Here is a 12,449-nt window from a genome sequence, read left to right as displayed (position 1 = left end):
TTCCTGGGACCCTGCCCAGCCATGACCTTTTCTCTGAGAGCTCCAGGCTCTAACTGGCAGCAAGGCAGCAGCCAGAGAGCAGGAGCTCTTGCTAGTAGCCTCAATCCAGCACTGTCCTGCTGCACTGTGACCTTGAGCTCTTCACCAGCTCCATTTCTGCCAGTCTTGCAAATGGGCAGACTTCTGAGTTACAGCTCTTCTTTGTTCCTGCAGCCCAGAATGAGCTAGGCCTTCTTTCTACTCTAGAGGAGGAACAAAAAATTCAGGAGTAGGTCCCTTGGAGATTGCATATTACTTGGGAGCCTCCATTGCAAATGTATATGTTGCCAAGTTGGGGCAACTTGCTGAGGGTATGTGTGGTCAGAACCAGGGCAGAGAAAGTGACTCAGAGGGCCACTTAGAGTAAGTGACCAAGGAAGAACCTGCCTAAGGAGGAGACAAGTGGGCTAAGACTGACTGATGAGAAGGGCCAGGTAAGGCACAGCCCTCAAACTTGAGATAGCAAAACAATTATTCTAGTTGTGCCATGAAGGCTCTGGAGAGCTCCAACAAGATCACAGTTAACATCTATTGAACCTCCGTCACAGGTCTGGTATTGTTCTAAGTACTATTATGTTTATTTTATCTTATGATCCTCATGCCAGCTCTGTGAGATAATTCCTGTCATCACCTTCAGTTTAACAGGTGGGAAAACTGAATCCTAAGATATTAAGCAACTTGCTCAAGGTTGTACAGCTAATGGGTAGGGGAGACTTGAGATGGAAGCTAGGCTCTTCTTATTCTCTGTGGAATCTCCAAAAACCTTGTGTTCTCCATTTAAAAATGGAGGAAAAATGCATGAATTATCAAGTTAGAGTGAAGATTCAGTAAGAAAATGTGTTCCCAAAGCCTCCCATGGTGCCTGGCCTGGACTTGGGTGCGTACAATATGCCAACTTGTATTGATTTTACTTAAGCTGGGTAAATAAGTTCTCCCTATTATTCAAACACCCAGATGAAAAGGCCTAGTGTAGTGGGGAGGAAGCTCAACCAACAATGGTGACACTGAGATCATTCTGTATGACTTGGGAGTCCAGCACTAGTGCTGCCTAGGGAATAAGGAGGACCTTGTGGAGGAGAAGAAGATGGAGAGACCAAGCACATGAGGACTGGGAACATTTCAGGGAGAGGATGCTGGAAGCAGTGTATGCTGCATAGGACAAAGCTCACACTCCAATTAACACATCAAGGCAATTCTAGGTCTGAGCCCAGTGAGGGTTCCTGTTTATCCCAACCCCTATTGTTTTGCATCCCACTCAGGCTGCATGCAGGACGGGACAACGCTGGGGGACGTGCAACTTCCTCCCTGGGCAGATGGGGACCCTCGGAAATTCATCAGCCTGCACAGACAGGTGAGTTACACCAGAGCCTCTGATTTTCTGATGTGTACCTCAGCATCCCCCCAACCTTCATAGAAGCTTCCTGTCCCAGAAGAGGGGACAAGCCCTGAGCCTTTTGTGTTACAGAATGGGTAAGGTCTATACCCTGGGGTGTCAGGAAATGGCCTGGTTTCTGGGCTGTTCTGAGAGCCCCATTGGGCTTTGCCCTTTTGCCTGTTTTTTGAGGACATCACTACAGGAGAGAGTTTGCATGTCCAGGAAGATGTCAGTGACTTTAGCCCACCCTAAAAACAGGGCTACTCCCTGGGTCATGCTGCCCAGTACACCTAAGAGAAGGTTTGGAGAGTCCAAGGAGCTCCCGCTTACCAAAAAAATATTCCAGGACTGGGGAGGGCTTGACCTATTACCTAGAAAATCAAAGCTGGATTAAGATATAGCTGATGACAGAAGAGGGATGACTAACTGCAAAGAAGTAAAGGCTCAAGAGGAATGGAGGTTCTGATAAGGGGGAATAAGAGCCTTAGGAAGTAGTTAATAATGACCAGCAAGGTGAAGATGTGGCTTCCGCTAGTGGGAAGGTTGGAATGGGTGCTTTGAAGATGGAGCAGTTATGGATAGTGACATGGGTTAAGGGCTGTGTTAAACAGGTTTCCATTGCTATGACAAATGTCTGAGGTCATCAACTTAAAAGGAGGAAGGACTTATTTTGCCTCACAGTTTCAAAGGTTTCAGTCCATGGTCGGTTGGCTCTCTTGCTTTGGGGCCTGTGATGAGGCAAAATATCATGGTGGGAAGAGAATGATGGATCAAATCTGCTTATCTATATGTTTTGATAAGTGTTCTGTGGTTGTTTTGATTATTTTCAAATTCATGATCAAATGCATTTTTCCCTAGGAATGTATAGTTGATTCAACACACAGAAATTAATAAGTGTAATTCATCAAATAAATAGACTTAAAGAAAAGAACAACAGGATTATCTGAATAAATTTAAAAAAAAACATTTTAAAGAATATAACCTCCATGCATGCTAAAAACAACAAAAACAACAATAACAAAAACCTAGGGATAGAAGGAACATACATCAACATTGTACAAAATATATACATCAAAATCAAGGCCAACATCATTCTAAATAGAGAAATGATAAAAAGGGAAAGAAAAAAAATGGGGCTTGGGTTCCAATATCTCCTTCAGGGACCCACTCCCCATGATCTAGCTTCCTTCCTCTAGGCCCTATCTTCTAAAGGTTCAGTCACTTCTCTATAGTGCCAGTCCAGGGCCAAGCTTTTAATAACTGAACCTATGGGTTGAACTATAACAAGGAGCGTCATGACTGCATGACTTTGGGTGGAGTAGAAGCAAAATCATTGGAGGGGAGAGCTTAAGGGCCAGAGAGGCCAGAGATTGCAGTCCCTGAGGGTGATGACAGATCTTGGAGAAGAAGCGATGGTATAGCCAGGAGTGACATTTTCAGTGAATGAGAAGAGCAGACAAGTGGGTAGATGGCAGCAGTGAGGCTGAGGAGGGGGTAGAAATGATCTCAGAAAGCATAGAGGACAGATTTCTTTCTTTCTTTTTTAACAAGAAGGCAGAGGAACAAGGGTCTTGACATGGCTATGGGGATTGAGGAAAACACCAGCCCCAACTCCTGGCTTCCAAACTTATGGGATGTGTTTAGCAAGTGTCTACCACCCTGGCTTGCTGACGGGGACCTGATGGGTTAAGAGAAAGCCTGATGGGTTAAGCAAAGGAAGTGGAGGAATGGTCCGGAAGAGCTTAGGATATGAAAATGTGTTGGTTATGAAGTGGCAGGAAAAGGGCCAAGGCTGGTGCCATTCCCTCAGGTACATAGTCATTCTGTTGCAGTCCCAGCAAGTGCTTTAGTGCAAACATTTACAGAAGGCCCTGAGGTGGGCTCCAGGTCTAGGAGTACCATGCCTTTCATCAAGGCTCATATGGCATCACTCAAGTGTGAGCTTCTGGGCTTCAAAGCCACTTGATCAAATACCTCAGAGAAATTAAGCTGGTACAAGTGCCCCAGCTTCCCTAGGCCCAGGTGGAGGGATGCATGTGCTCCCAAGAGGACCAAGGAAATGAGATGAAAATCTTTGAGTTCCAGGGCTGCAGCCCCAAAGGACTGCACTCAGCAGAAAGGTGTCAACTCTCCAGTGGACTGGGATATCCAAATGCTGGGCACATATCCTCTTGCTTATAGGTAGCAACTTCTAAGAAATATTACCAACCTGGGTTTCCTAATCTGAGCTAGCACCATCCATCAAGGCTGCACCCATGAAGGATCCAGTATGCTTGTCTGCTGTGCTGAATTACTTGGACTGTTAAACATTACTTAGTTATAGTTAGATGTTGCTGGCTTCCAGTGGGAGCTGTGTACCTGAGCAGGATGAGGTTTAGCTCCCACTTAGAGGCTTTAAACTCCATGGCTGAGTCTGAAACATCTCCTGTCCTCCCAGATGGGGACAGTGAGGCTGCATATGGACAGAATGGTCCTCAGGTCGTCACACTTGCCCCTTGGGTACATAAGTAGGACATTCATTGTCACTTTCATGCCCAAGGCTGGACAGAAATGCCCCATGAAGAAAACTTACATTCTTGGGGGCCTACGTGCATCAAAAGGGTAGATTCTATTATTTCCCTCTCAGGGATGATTTAGTAAGGTCCCCTCAACCAGATGTCAATGACTTCTCAGTATTTGTATGAAGTGAGATCTTCTCAGTGAAACTGAATATCCCCTGGAGGGGAGTGGGTCTGAGGCATGAAAGTTGAAGTTTGGATAGCAAAATCAAAAACTATATAATGGGCTGGGTACAGTAGCATTTGCCTGTAATCCAAGTGACTCAGGAGGCTAAGATAAGAGGAATGCATATTCAAAGCCAGCCTCAACAATTTAGTGAGACCTCCGAAATTTAGTGAGACCCTATTTCAAAATAAAATTTGATAAAAGACTGCAGATATAGATAAGTGGTAAAGTGCCCCTGGATCCAATCCCTAATACCACACACACACACACACACACAAACACACAGACATACACATTACCATGCCCAAGAACTGCTGAAATTATCCCTACCAGCAAGAGGTGGTCTCTTAATGGGAAGAGAAAACACAGATAAATCCAAGCCGTTGCCTGACACCTCGCAGGTGCTCAGTGTAATCACCTCACCACATGGAGCTCACTTTGCTCCAAACACAGAGACAATTTAATCCTCACATTAACCTTGGAAGAAAGTACAATTACTGTCCATCCTACAGATGAAGAAACTGAGGAACAGAGATGATCAGAAATGTGTGAGTGGCAATGCTCACTTCAGTCCACTCCAGAGCATGTTCTCCAAATCACTACACTTGGTCTCAACCTCTTGACGATCCCTCGTCAGAATCAACTTTCTGTATTTAGATCTCAGCAGGACCTCAGAACATCATTCTGCCTGGTCTCTTCCAAGTAGATGTCACTTGCAGACCTACACCACATGGATGTTCTGAATGGCATGGTTATCATCTGAAGTGGATGATCTGGGGTGACGGGAACAGTCAGATCTGATTTGCCATGAACTGTAAGCAGGAACCAGCTTCCCTGGGGTGGTTGGCTCATCTGCCTGCTTCCTACTCATTAAGGCTGGGAGACACCAGCCATCTCTCCTGTGCAGAATAAGCATCCTGAAGCACGTGTATCTTCCCGTCTGTGCAGAGGGTGCATGAGTCCATGAGAGGGCTGGGTTTTCACATTTTCTGGGTTTTGATTCCAGGCTCTGGAAAGTGACTTTGTCAGTGCTCACCTCCATCATTGGATAGATCTCATTTTTGGATACAAGCAGCAGGGACCAGCTGCAGTGGAGGCAATTAATACCTTCCACCCCTACTTCTATGGAGACAGAGTGGACCTCAGCAGCATCAGTGACCCTCTGATCAAGAGCACCATCCTGGGCTTTGTCAGCAACTTTGGACAAGTTCCCAAACAGGTACTTCAGATTATGCATTTGTTTTGCTTTCTCAAAAGAGTATGCACCATGTGGGCTTGGGAGAGAGAGTGAGCACATTCTCTCCTGCGGTAGGAGCAAGGGAGAGGACTGGAGAGAAAAAATGGTCCCTAGTCATCTTTCTGTGCATTCAATATCAGGGCTTACCCCTCGGTTTCCTTCTGATGTAGATGAAGATGATGACATTGTTAATGATAATGGGTGAAGGTTACATCCTTCTGTGATGCTAGTGACAGACACTATGATTGATTCATTATACTTCTTTTTTTTTATCAATATCTACCCTTCAGGATAATTATTTCTGATGAGTTAAGACATCAAGTACATGAAAGTGTATGAAATGTGACCAGCACTTAACAAATGTTAATTGTGTGATTATATCATTGTATCCTCTCATAAGCTCTGTATATAAAAAGTGTTTTATCATGGATCAGGAAACTGAGGCTCAGAGAAAATAAATAACTCACTTATATTGGATTGTACCATCACTGAGAAATAGAGGTAGAGCCCTGGGTAGATACATCATGTGGGTAGGTAGGTGCAAAGCATGGGTGATATTGCCACTGTTGTAAAAACATCTACCTTCCACCTGCCGGGGCCTGGTGAACTTCAATGTTCTCACCTGGGCCTTTGGCTCTGTTGGCTCCATTTCCCACTGGGATATCTGCTCAGCAACATGACCTATTTATGAAACACAGGCAAGAAAAGTGCTTATTTAACTGACCCCATCCCTATTGATCCACAAACTGGTTCTGTGTGATGTTTTGTTTCATCTCTGGTCAGAGCCCTGGCCCCACAGGCTGGGGGCATCACCTGGATAGTCAGCAACTATCCTGGGAAATGAGTGCCTAAACCCGGCCAATTCAGGACAGTCCTGCTCAGTAGCCTTCCCTGCATGAACCATGAAGGCTGGCTGAACTCCTCTTGGAGCTTGTGCAAAACTAACAATATCTTTTCCACCTGTCCCTTTATGGCTTATATGCATTTGCTCAACTCCCAGGTATGGGGGACATGACAGGGGCATGAGGTGACTTGGAGATTAAATGGCACATACAATGTTTGCAGTTTTTTGGAAAGGGGAGGATTTTAGGAAACTCAGTGGCCTAGCGGTTTTGTTTGTAAGATTTTAAAAATATATAATAATACAGAAAAAGCAATGAAATACTTCCAAGTAGGCACCACCATCCAACTGGGTCCAGTTTTATGCACTTGCAGCCTTGTACATATGCACAGATACTTTCCCATCAGTATAATCATGAAGTATATACAGTTTTATATTCTTATTTTATGTAGTGATATAGGATACTCATATCCTTATCTGAAATACTTTGGTGCAGAAGTATTTTAGATTTTAGTTTGTTTGTTTGTTTTAATGTTTGCATAAACTTTTCCTGTTGAGCATCCCTAATTCAAAAACCTGAAATTTGAAATGCTTCAAAGTCTAAAATGTCTTGAGCATCATGTGAGCACTCACAAGATTTGGAACTTCAGAGCATTTCAGATTTTTTATTTTTGGAATAGAAATGTTTAACCTATATATCCATATGAGCTTTTAAAAATATTTCTAGCTGGGCATGGTGGCATACACCTGTAAATCCCAGCAGCTCAGGAGACTGAGGCAGGAGGATTACAAATTCAATGCCAGCCTCAGCGAAACCAAGGCACTATGCAACTCAGTGAGACATTGTGTCTAAATAAAATACAAAATAGAGCTGGGGATGTGGCTCAGTGGCCCCTGAGTTCAATCCCTATTACCCCCACTCCCCCCAAAATACTTCTAAGTAATCATTAGAATGAGAATTCCCGAGCTATCCCAGTCTTTTAAACAAGATTAAAGTGCTTGAGATCACACACTCTTCCGTCTAGGCACCGTGTCTACTAAAGCTGTTTCAGAGAACAGAAACCCAGTCTGTGGACACATTAGTCATTCTGTGTGAGAAAGAACGTGCACTACAAAATGCTCCTTGAAAAGCCATTGTTTTGATTTGTGTTTGAATTGATCACCAACACAGCTTTACTAGATTTTTTAGCATTTGACCAAGGGCTGAGCCAATGCTTCTCTGAAACTCCCAACTGCCCATTAAACTTGACCTCTGTCCCCACTTCTGTGCCTGGTGAGGAACAGCTCCCACCCTGGTTCTCTCCAGTGTGGTGTCTGGCAGATGTTTCCTTCTGGGAATGCAGGATGCAGATGGCTGGAGAAAGCAGCCTTGCAGGAGCCCAGCCAGGGAGGGCAGCTGGAGAGCCAGAGCTGGCTGTAGATGCACACGCTGCTCCAGCAGGAAGGAACGGGCCAGACAGTGCAGCCTTGCACTTAACCTTTTTCCAAAATGTCCAAAAAGTTTGGCATTGGGGACAGTGTGATGGCAGAGATCTGGAGAAAATGAGAATAAGAAAGTCCACTAGCAAGGTTTGACTGTGCTCTTTGGAATATTTGAATAGGTACATTCAAGAATTCTGTGTTGATAGTTGGATGAATGAAGCTGCAAAGAACTTGTAAGGGAGGAAAGAAAAACAATAAAAACCTGAGAAAAAGCCCAAGCAAATAAAGGGAGCCCTGTGATCAAGGGAGGGACAGGGTGTCCTGTTAACTCCAGGGTGTGAGAGGCAGCTCTCTTGGAGACCAGGGCCTTAACAAGGTCAGCCTTTGCCCAGGCATTTTGGGAAAGAAGAGATTTGGTAGCTAGGAGGGCTAGCTCTGGGACCTTGAGAAAGTCACTGCCCCTCTCTGAACTCCAAGCCCTTCATCTTGCAACATTTGAGGGTCAGATAAGAGGGTTCCGTTTATGCTCTAGCTCCTTGAAGAGAAAGCCCAGTCCTGACAGTGCCCAGATCAAGGCACAGCTGTAGTGTGCATAGGGAAAGCTCCTCCTCTGGACATCTGTTCCCTAATGACCTGTGCAATATATGTGCCTCTCTAGCTCTTTAGTAAACCCCACCCAGCCAGGACCACCATGGGGAAGCCGTCACCTGGGAAGGATGTCTCCACGCCTGCCAGCCTGCCTAGCCACTCGCAGTCCTTTCTCTACAGCCTACAGTCACTGAGACCCTCCCAAGTCACAGTCAAAGGTGATTACCTACCCCTGCTTGTTCTTTACCCTGTCCCAAGGTAGTCCTTTCAGAGACTGGGTTCCTCTGGAGATTCAGGGCACAGGCCTGGCCAAGTACTGGGGTCTGGCTTTGAATGGCTTTATCTCCAAATACATCTGGGGAGGCCTTGAAGTTTCCAGTGCCTCCATTAGACCCTGACTGCTGAAGACCTGCATGTCTGTATGCCTCAGATATACTCTCCTCTCTTTCTTGCATTCACACACACTTATATACATAACAATCTATAGACACATATACAAACACCCTTCCCTCTCTCTCCTCCCCTCTAAAAAACAGTCTCAAATTTTCCAAGGCAGACTTGCCACCTCCATGCCTTGGCCACAGTTGATCCCAAGAACCCAGGTGGGCCTGGCCCTGGTTGCTAAGAACATGTGCCTTGGGGAAGACAGACTGGTGTGAGTCCCAGCCCAACTGTTTCCTAGCTCTGTAGCTTGTAGGGCCCAGGTTGGGTGGGTCTCCCGTTTTACCCAGCACAGGGCAGGGAACTGGGTGGACCTCGTCATGGAGTGGATAAGATGTACATTCTCAGCAGTGAGTCCTCACACACGCTAAATGGAACACACTGAGACCGGATCATTATATTCATTCCACAGAAGAGCCCCTGAGGTAGAAAGGGATAGATTGACTTGCCCAGGATCACCAGGCTTGGAATAGAGTTCAGCAAACCCTGAACTCTGATCTGTATTCCAGCTGGGTTTAAGCATGGCCTCTAGAGTGCAGCTACTGAAGGACTGTGGCCATGCCCCAGATCATGGGCCCCCTCCCCGAGTAAGGCAGGAAGCGCTGGATAGGCAAAGTCACCCTGAAGCCCTACGGCTTTGTGTCATCTGCCCCAACAGCCAGCCTGGCCTCCTCCTCTCCTGGCGTCATTGCTGAGACACTGAAGCCTTATGTGGCCACTGGCTTAATGTGTGTGCCCAAGCTAGAGGAGCCAAGGAGAGGGGACATGGGCCATCATAGACCTAAGGCAGCCTTAGGGAGCTGCTGCTTGTCTTGCACATGCTTGGCCTGCAGGGACTCCTTCTTTCTGGGCCCAGCTAAAATAGGTGTTGTTCCCTCACTACATAGTTTCTGCCATACTAACTGGGCGGGGGGGGGGGGTCAGATATGTACCTTTTCTCCCTAGGATCAGAGTCCCCCAAAGGGGCCATTGGCCACATTGTCCCTACCGAGAAGACCATCCTGGCTGTGGAGAAGAACAAGGTGCTGCTGCCACCTCTCTGGAACAGGACCTTTAGCTGGGGCTTTGATGACTTCAGCTGCTGCCTGGGTAGCTATGGCTCAGACAAGGTGAGTGGCCACAGGGGAACAGAACCAGCATCAGGACCTCCACCTTCCTCCAGTGCTGAAATGTCTCTAGATCAGTGAGCCCAAGGCAGGGACAGCCACCCACACACACTTCCCCCTGAGGTTGTGTCCATAGCCTAGGAGAGAAAGGGTTCATACAACCCTGAAAAGACCCTCTTGAGCCAGACCTCCAACCCACATTCCTAGGAGCTGAACTTTCACATTGGCAGCATACTCTTCTCCTTCAGAGCAAAGTTTGGCTTGTCCCCTGATTACATGGAGCCCACCGAGATGTGCACTCAGTGTGAGTGAGAAAGTCTGGGGCCTCCTGCCATTCCAGGCATGGCTTAGACTCGTAGGACACTTGCTAAACATCCAGCAGCCTTTCAGGAGCAAGACTTCCCACCCATCCTTTATCTTCCAGCTGTTTCCACCTTCTCCCCAGCGCCCCGCTCCTCCCACCCCATCCTATCACATCCAAAAAATTCGCAACCCTCCATGCTCACCCTCACCAACTGGCTTCATGAGGCAGCCATCAAAACTGGCTTCAGAAATGCCCCCATCTGAAAGTTGTCCCCACCACCTCATGCTGAGCCGCTGCCTCTGGTGCTCACAGGATCTCGTGGCATCCCTCTACCTATCTCTCACCACCACTAGAGAAGAAGTTCCACCTTAGACTTGGAATGGCCTGGATCTGGTCACCTGCTTCTGGATCCTGAACACATGACTTGTCCCTGGATCCCAGGGCACCCAGACTCGCTGGGGTGTCTCCACTCTATCCTGGCTTCCTGGCCACTGCCAGCCTTATCCCAGTGCTCATTCCCCTTTTTCCACAGATCCTGATGACCTTCGAGAACCTGGCTGCCTGGGGCCGCTGTCTGTGTGCTATATGCCCAACCTCCACAATGATTGTCACCTCTGGGGCCAGTGCTGTGGTGTGTGTGTGGGAGCTCAGCCTGGTCAAAGGCCGCCCAAGAGGCCTGCGCCTCAGGCAGGTACGTGCCTCAAGCAAGTGTGTTGCCTCAGGCAGGGACAACATTTGGGGCAGGGACAGGACTGCTGGCAGGCAAGGTACCTCAGGCAGGTGCAGTGCCTTGCACAGCAGTGGTACCTGAACACCTCTACTCCCTGCTGGACGAGGACCCTGCCTTCCTCGAGAGGGAGCACTGTGAGGAGTGGAGGGTGGCCCACAGCTGTCTTCTGGGTAGATCTGATGAGCACGGGGCAGGTGCCTCTGTGGAGGCCCACACCTCAGTGTGCTGCACCAGGCACTGGCAGCTGCTTCCATTTACACGCGGTGTTGGGAGCTAGCGAAATCATTTTCCTTGCACCAGATGATTCTTTTCTGAGCATTTGTCATGGACTGGCCACTATGCCAAGCACTTTTCCATGGATTGCCTCATTTTCCCAGACAACACTTCTGTAAAACAACTATATTATCACCCCTATTTTCTTAGTGAATAAAACTGAGATGCAAAGAAGTGCAGGGCTCATCTAAGTTCACAGACCCAGGAAATGAGATAATTTCAGAAGGGAAGTGATTGCAGCAAGAATAGAACCAAGAGTGGGTAGGCCGGAAGCAGAACTGGCCCTACCTCTTGATCAACACCACTGGTAATACTAATCAGGGTGGGACTGTCATTTACTTAACACACAGAATGCACCAGAGCCTCTCTCAGCACTAATTTTATTCTTGCAAAGGAATGTTATTCTCAATTTCAGACAAGGAAACAGTCTCAGAAAGGATAAGTGTGCATTGGAGCCTGGGTTTGTTTACCTCAAAATCCCATGCTTTCTCCCTGTGTGCTCTTGAACTTGCCTTAGAATATAACTTGAACCTCCAACTTGAACCAAAAATAATTTCCACACTTTTTTTATTTGGCCATAGCCCCCAAGTAACTCTACACATACACATACATACACACACACACACACACACACACACACGGAATAAAATAAACATACAAAATAAAACACACAAAATTCACCTGGACCAGATTCCTAAACTGATCATGCTTCACTGAACCCACAGATTCTGGGTTTCTCTAGATGACTTTCAAGTCAGTTTGTCTCCCAGGACCTGCCTTTCTCCCCTGCTGCCATGGCCTGGGGCAGTGCAGGGTGTGCACTTAATAATTGGGCCATGAAGCAGTGAATGGAGCAGTGAGGGAGGGAGATCATTCATCCTGGGGGGCTGGCACTTGCTGAGATATGGCTCTGTAGGCACATGCAGGTGCCCTGCCCCCATACTCACTCTCCAAGGAAATCTCCCCAAGCAACAGTGGTACTTCAAGCCTTTCCAAACTTTCAGGTTGCTCCTGGAGGTTTTCTGACTCCTGGTCCCAATACCAATCAGTTGTCAGTGCCCTGGTCTAAGAGACTGGAAATGAAAGCCGAGTGCCCTCCTCTCTCAAGCATCACTGATACCTATTTATTTATTTATTTATTATTATTTTTTTTAATTTTTTATTGTTGGCTGTTCAAAACATTACATAATTCTTGATATATCATATTTCACACTTTGATTCAAGTGGGTTATGAGCTCCCATTTTTACCCCAAATACAGATTGCAGAATCACATCAGTTACACATCCATTGATTTACATATTGCCATACTAGTGTCTGTTGTGTTCTGCTGCCTTCCCTATCCTCTACTATCCCCCCTCCCCTCCCCTC

The 12,449-nt window shown here is 46.8% G+C and overlaps 1 protein-coding gene across 7 annotated transcripts in view; it reads left to right on the top strand.

Moving 5' to 3' along the window:
• Wdfy4 (WDFY family member 4) overlaps positions 1-12,449 on the top strand; it is a 274,400-nt gene that overhangs the window by 243,473 nt on the left and 18,478 nt on the right. For 6 of the 7 annotated variants that reach the window (XM_015498911.2, XM_048807491.1, XM_048807492.1 and 3 more), the window contains 5 exons: positions 1,299-1,390; positions 5,145-5,357; positions 8,297-8,444; positions 9,592-9,776; positions 10,610-10,768. In XM_015498911.2, coding sequence (XP_015354397.1) covers positions 1,299-1,390; positions 5,145-5,357; positions 8,297-8,444; positions 9,592-9,776; positions 10,610-10,768 — 797 coding nt within the window. The remainder of the gene's footprint in view (positions 1-1,298; positions 1,391-5,144; positions 5,358-8,296; positions 8,445-9,591; positions 9,777-10,609; positions 10,769-12,449) is intronic. The other variant, XM_048807497.1, reaches the window with a different exon arrangement.

The sequence above is a fragment of the Marmota marmota genome, unplaced genomic scaffold (genome assembly GCF_001458135.2).
Source record: "Marmota marmota marmota unplaced genomic scaffold, marMar, whole genome shotgun sequence".
Classification (NCBI taxonomy): domain Eukaryota; kingdom Metazoa; phylum Chordata; class Mammalia; order Rodentia; family Sciuridae; genus Marmota; species Marmota marmota.
The sequence above is the reverse complement of the archived record's forward strand: the minus strand, read 5'-3'. Positions and strand labels throughout refer to the sequence as shown.